Raw genomic sequence first — 6,347 nt, 5'->3', positions numbered from 1 at the left:
CTTCCAAAAATACCCTGTAATCTCATGGAACTTTGAATCATTCTCATCAAATGTTCACGGGCCACAAGTCCCAAAAACCTGAAGTTTTTGACTTACGGAAGTCCAAACTTATCTCAAATTGCAAATTTGTATGTCAGTGTGTCAGAGTCTGACAATTGGACAAATGTAAATTAGAATCACACCCATCTGAACCTTTCAGATTAAAATTTTCTGTATATCATCCAGTTGCATGATGTTTATTTAAATAGCCCAAAAACAATCACAACCTCCTTGTTAAAATTAACTTTAGTAGTTTAAGCGACATCCATAATTTGCTCTTTTTGGCCAATATCAAACTAAATCAGAATGGTTTTTAGTTTAATCAATTTTTTTTGTGTGAATAAAACATATTTTAATAATTCTTTTTCATCTCGAATATGCTATTACCTTAACGAAAACATGATACGTATACATAAATATTTATTTCAATCTTAAATGGAATAGAAAATGTCAAAAGTAGGTACATCAGTCATATTCTATGACTTTTCTAGAACATCCGTGCCAAATTATACTACCCTAAGTCAACCACTAGTTATCTTTTTATATCAGTCTGCAAGCAGGTGGTGGAAAACTATGTGTCTCAGATAAAGGCATAATATTATGGCGCAACTTCCTAGTGAAAAACCGAACTGTGTGGTTCACATAGAATCACTTTATGTTTGAAACCTTTTGTATGTGGGTTCGTCTACAAAAAAAAAACTATTAACGGGCTTTGTCGAGATTTTTTGGACTTGTGATCATTGAGACAACTACATTTTCCTAAATAAAAACTTAGTTGANTCAATTATATTAAAAAGATGTTTAATTATTTGCTCCTTCTCATGATTTGAGTCTTACTGGTACATGAGTCAACTTACCCCCGGCATATGGTCTACCTACCCCGGGCCAGGGGTAGATTGACTAAGATTTAATATTTTGTAAAATTCATTAAATCATCACTATTGTACTGAACTAAGAACTAAACATTACATATTTTTATTAGGTTAATAGATTTTCTATCAATTAACATGCTTTTCTTGTCTATATACATTAAAACAAAAAAAAAATATGAACTATTTAGTAAAAAACTAGTCAACCATCCCCGGTCTCCCCTACCCCATAGCAAAGAAAGTATGTTTTAATTAATCGATCGTTTTAATTTTCAATCATTAACTACTCAGAAAGTATCCGTTAGATTCAAAAATCACAAAGGAAAAAATTCCTTAGTATTTCACAGAGAATCCAATGGTATTGTAATTTTTTTATTTTAAAATACTGTAGAGATAGAAATCTCGCTTTGGTAGCAGAATGTGTATGGGTAAAATTTACCTCCGAGATCTTCAAGTGTAAACAGTCGTAATAAGATTGATTGTCCTGCAAACAAGCGATTAAGACTTCACCCCGGTAACGTTTTCCGTATAAACAAATATTCTGAGAATTGCTGACCCTCCACCCCACCCCCGTTGCTTGCAGCTATCCGGAAACCGGAATTAAGCAGTCTTGTTATGGCTTGCACCGAGTTTAGTTTACAGTAACCGTTCAGAGGGAACCGTATCACATGCCTAGTGTCCTGTTGATTCCAGGATACTCCCGAACGGGCATCCATTAGGGCCTGGTTTGTCTCCGGAAACACTTCGTCCAANTTTATTATTAGAATACACACATAACTAGTTATGATCACAACAATATAGGACCACCATTACTCATTTATGAGTAGTCACGTACAATGAAGAACCTGACTATAAATTCTTGCTTTTTGTTATTAAAATTGATAAAGGCACAGACGTCACTAGTAGAGGCAGCAGTGCCCATTCTACACAAAGTTAAAATTATTCCTACATTTTCACAAAATTCAAATTTTTGAAAATCCTTGGGTAAAGTTTGCATGAAGTAAACCTTAATGAAACTCGCAGAGGGAACCGTATCACATGCCTAGTGTTTTGTTGATTCCAGGATACTCCCGAACGGGCATCCATTAGGGCCTGGTTTGTCTCCGGAAACACTTCGTCCAAAAGCGCCCTATCCCCGGACAGCATTATACGTTCCCCCAAGTCAGGACTCACGTGTAAGGCTATGCATTCAAACGAACTGTGTGGTTGAGTTTTCGAAAGGTCGCAGTTCGATATCATGGACGGGTGTCCTGCATTACCTCCAGAATTTGCTTTGAGGGATGGAACCCCGCCAAAAACAATTCCGTTTTTTATTCGTTCTTTTTTTAGTTGCTCCAATTGGCGAATCATTGCTAGAAATTGAAAATATATCGATAAGAATTTAAAATTTCGTAACGTCTTTGGAACTGCATTTAATATTACTTACGTGCAATATCGAAATATTTGGCTTCCTCCAGCAGTAAGTCCAGGTCGGTAAAATTTTCAGGAATAAGTAGTCTTGAGTTTCTCATAAAATTTAGAATGTGTCTGAACATCGCTCCGTCGCGGTCAATAAAGTAATGTTGTTTTAAGGAATCTAATACGATAGGAATACTGCCATTAAATAATTTTGCCAGTCTAGATTCAGGATACCTAAAAATTAAAAGAAAAACGTATCAAAAACGTCAAGCAAAGGCATGAATGCAAGTGTGTTTCTTATCTTCTAGTTTCTGTTTGAAGCCTATCCAGTCAAAAAAGATTGCATTTGTGATAAAAATTGCAAAAGAACTTTCAATTAATTATTAATTAGAATGTTTCTTGAGCCACACATGTATATGTATATCACGATTGTATTTATCGAAGAGTCGATCATTCCAGTTCACTTCGAACTCAATCAAAGTGGATTATCCATTAGTAATATTACGAAGAACCCAACTTCTGATATTTAAGATTTATTGATTAAAATAATTGTGAACAGAAAAACAGAACTTCATTTTACTAATAAAATCAAGTTACTTCTTTACAAGCTCTTTAAAAATCTCAATAAATTATTTTCGTTTCCAACATTAGGAATACAAACATTATTAGAAATACAAACGTACAATAATACTATCATGATTTCATAGAAAGACCTCAAAGGTTATAAAAAAACTTCGTGAATGTTAAGGCGTCTTTAACAGTTTCAAAGTATGAAAACCATGAAGACTGAAAAAAAAACTACAACATTAATACGTGGTCTTCCTGTACCCTTGTATCATGATCATAAAACCTTCAATCAAAGACTGATTGGACACGCACGTATTTTGACCCAATCGTCACATTTTTCGAAAACTACATCAACTTACATCTCTAACTCTAACTATTGGGTTGTTCGGAAAGTCATTTCNATTAGCTAAAGTAATTTTTTGCAAGTGGAATAACTCACGCCCACGTGACTTCATTATTTGCAGTGTGAGAAACCGACTGTAATTTTGCTTACGATCTCACGATAGGAAGATGCGTGTTAATAAATTTATATCGTGTGTTTCGTACAACATTTCCCGAAGATTTGCATTAACTTGGCCACAACAAACACTTGTAAAAGGGCTTCTAGATAAAAACACGTGAAATACGCTAGGATCGAATAAAGTACATGCTACATCCATATTCACATATTCGTCGTGGGACAAGATACGTTGACTTTAGCTTTTTTACAAATGTTTCAGATAAATTACCTACATGAAAGCTTTCGTAATGTTAATTCGTTTGGTTGTCTTAGCCACGCACATAGTTAAAAAGGAAATCTAAGGAGTCTGGACCCTGCACCCCTTCGCGAAACAGCAGCGCTGTCTGTTTTAGGAACTTGAAATTAGTTGACAGTAAAATGAGCGAAAATGTCATTATAAATCATTTGGATCACTATAGCCGGATATGATTTCTTGAGAATCAGTCATAATAAACGATATGTTATTTTAAACGGAGTCGTTATATCCAAACTTTCCTATAGAGAATTTAATATGAAAACCAAACTTACACTGCAATTACTTCATATTAAGCGGTTGGTCGATATAGGCGGAGTCATAATAAACGAATTGCACTGTATGTAAAAATAAACAAAAGTAAAGCAGAAATAGTGGTATGCAAGGAATGAAAAAGTAGAGAAAGTGTGAATATAAAGATAGGAGACGAAAAATTAGAAGAAGTAGTTGATTTTTGGTATTAGGAAGTCAGATAACTTAGGATGCAGAAGCAGTAGAGATATAAAGCAGAGGATAGCGCAGGGTCGAGTCTCTTCTATGCTCACGAACGGTTAATTTTGAAATTCGGAAAAGATTGTTAAAGAAGTATGTCTGGAGCACGGCGCTGAACGGGTGCGAAACGTAGACTGACGAAGCGGCGGAAAAGAAAAACTGTTACAGGCGAATGATTAGGATACCGTGGATACAGAAGGTTGAAATGAGGAGGTATTAGAAAGAGTAGGAGAACAGAGACCACTATGGAAGTAGTATAAGAAATAGGTGAGATAGGTTGACAAGATATCTTCTCAGGCATGAAGAGTTAGTTGGAGATAGTGATGGACTTAACAGTTCTTTTTAACGATCTAGTTCTCAAGAACTAGTTTCCCAATACGAACTAGTTCGCGAACTGTTACCTACAATTACTCGTTTAAAGTATGAAAGAGATCTCTCTATCATACATGCTAATATGCAACTTATTTATTTTCCATTGACTTAATTGCATCACTGATTAACTACTCTTCCTATTAATTCTGAAATTATTAATAAACAAATAATAAAAATGAATGAATACTCTATATGAAATACAAATATATGTCAAATATGAAATCTAAATTCTGGAATTGGAATTTCAAACGAACGATAATTTTGGTAATTCTTTTTGATCTTTACTTATCTCGCCGTGGCTGTGAAAAAAAAAGCTAAATGATCCAGTAAGAAATGACCTTTAACCTCTGACACGGGGGTGAAGCGGGTTGTAACACTTGAAATTTACAATACACTGGAAACGGAGAGACTTAACTTAGCAAGGATGTACTGATGTAACGAAGAGAAGCTACAGAAATCAATTTTTTATTTGGAGATATCAACGGGAGCGCAAGCGAGAAACTTGGCACATGAATACCAAAAACAAATTAATTATGGGTCACTGCTCCTGTTCTCGGCACGTTACCGTCACAAACTTGACCTTCTCCTTATTTTTTTCGTAATTAGTGCCTACTTCGTGTTATTATTATTATTATCATTGTTACAATAGTTGAAACTTTCGTAACGTATGTGACTGCCCATTACGAGAAGAAATGATTCAGCGCTCAATCAGATAGATAGATCTTGTTGTAAATGCAAGAAAACAAACCTACTTGTGCTCACGCCCTCAGGCACGTAAATATGTAGGTATACAGTAGACATAGCGCTATTATTGTGTACTGCACTTACTTGGTGAGTGTTTCAAGCGAGGAAGTGTATATGGTACCGCCTACGTCGATATGAACTGGCGCCGTATACCTGGACGCGGCCGCCACACATGGGATTCCGGTGATCTTGTTGAAGTTGACAGATGGTGGCGTTGGAGACGAAGAATTTGACATTGTTGGAGAAGTCGCTGGAGAAGTGCTAGGGGACATCAGTCTAGAAACAAAGGAATGCAATTGTTATTTAGACGAATTAACAAAATTCCTTGATAGCCAATAGTCACAATGGAAAAACCTCTGGGTCCATTTTTGATAGCTTAGAGTTAAGATCGTCTATTGGNATTGAAAGCTATAAAATATACAATAATTTTTTAGGTTCAGTAATTTCCGAAAACAAAAAGGGAACAATATAATATGCAAAAAGAAATCTAAAAAGAACAGTTTTATTTGGTGCATATTGCGAACGTTTTTATCATCATAGATAAAGATAAGTTTGTTCAGTAAAAAGAACATGTCAAGGTAAACGCGTTACAGATCAAATAATATTCATCACTATGTTTAATCGTTTCTTATTCCTTGTGTAAACCAAATTAAAATCTTTATGTATCCAACTTTTTAATCTTTCTAGTTAGTGAACTATACTGTTAAATCGTCGGGCTTAATTAGCATTGAAAATAGCAGGAAAAGATTGAACTTATTGATACAACTTCTCAGGTAAAAGTTGCCTCTAAAAAATGATGTGAATCTAAAGTCTAAACTGTATTTCGTTTGGCCAAAGAAAGTCTCTAAAGAATGATGTGAATCTAAACTGTAAACTGTATCTCGTTTGGTCCAAAAAAAAGGGTAAATGTACAAAACAGTCTACAAAATTTATAATTTAGGACCTAGAGATAGCTTTAAATAAAATGGAAGCGGTACTGACAGATCAGTACTGTATGAAAATAAATAAAAGTAAAACTAAAATACTGATATGCAAGGGAAGAAAAAGTAGGGAAAGAGCGAATATAAAGATAGGAGACGAAAAATTAGAAGAAGTGGCTGATTTTAGATACCTA

The 6,347-nt window shown here is 34.8% G+C and overlaps 1 protein-coding gene across 2 annotated transcripts in view; it reads right to left on the bottom strand.

Annotated features, from left to right (window-relative positions):
- Positions 1 to 1,117: 1,117 nt before the first annotated feature.
- LOC108741402 (BTB/POZ domain-containing protein kctd15) overlaps positions 1,118 to 6,347 on the bottom strand; it is an 80,342-nt gene continuing 75,112 nt past the window's right edge. Inside the window, exons 3-6 of one of the 2 annotated variants that reach the window (XM_025977266.1) lie at positions 5,318 to 5,509; positions 2,335 to 2,540; positions 2,001 to 2,260; positions 1,118 to 1,630 (exon numbers count right to left, since the gene is read on the bottom strand). In XM_025977266.1, coding sequence (XP_025833051.1) covers positions 1,415 to 1,630; positions 2,001 to 2,260; positions 2,335 to 2,540; positions 5,318 to 5,509 — 874 coding nt within the window. In that variant the 3' untranslated portion in view covers positions 1,118 to 1,414. Of the gene's footprint in view, positions 1,652 to 2,000; positions 2,261 to 2,334; positions 2,541 to 5,317; positions 5,510 to 6,347 lie in introns of both variants that reach the window. The other variant, XM_025977265.1, reaches the window with a different exon arrangement.

The sequence above is a fragment of the Agrilus planipennis genome, unplaced genomic scaffold, assembly GCF_000699045.2.
Source record: "Agrilus planipennis isolate EAB-ADULT unplaced genomic scaffold, Apla_2.0 scaffold24, whole genome shotgun sequence".
In the NCBI taxonomy this organism is placed as follows: domain Eukaryota; kingdom Metazoa; phylum Arthropoda; class Insecta; order Coleoptera; family Buprestidae; genus Agrilus; species Agrilus planipennis.
This window is presented reverse-complemented; position numbering and strand designations above follow the sequence as displayed.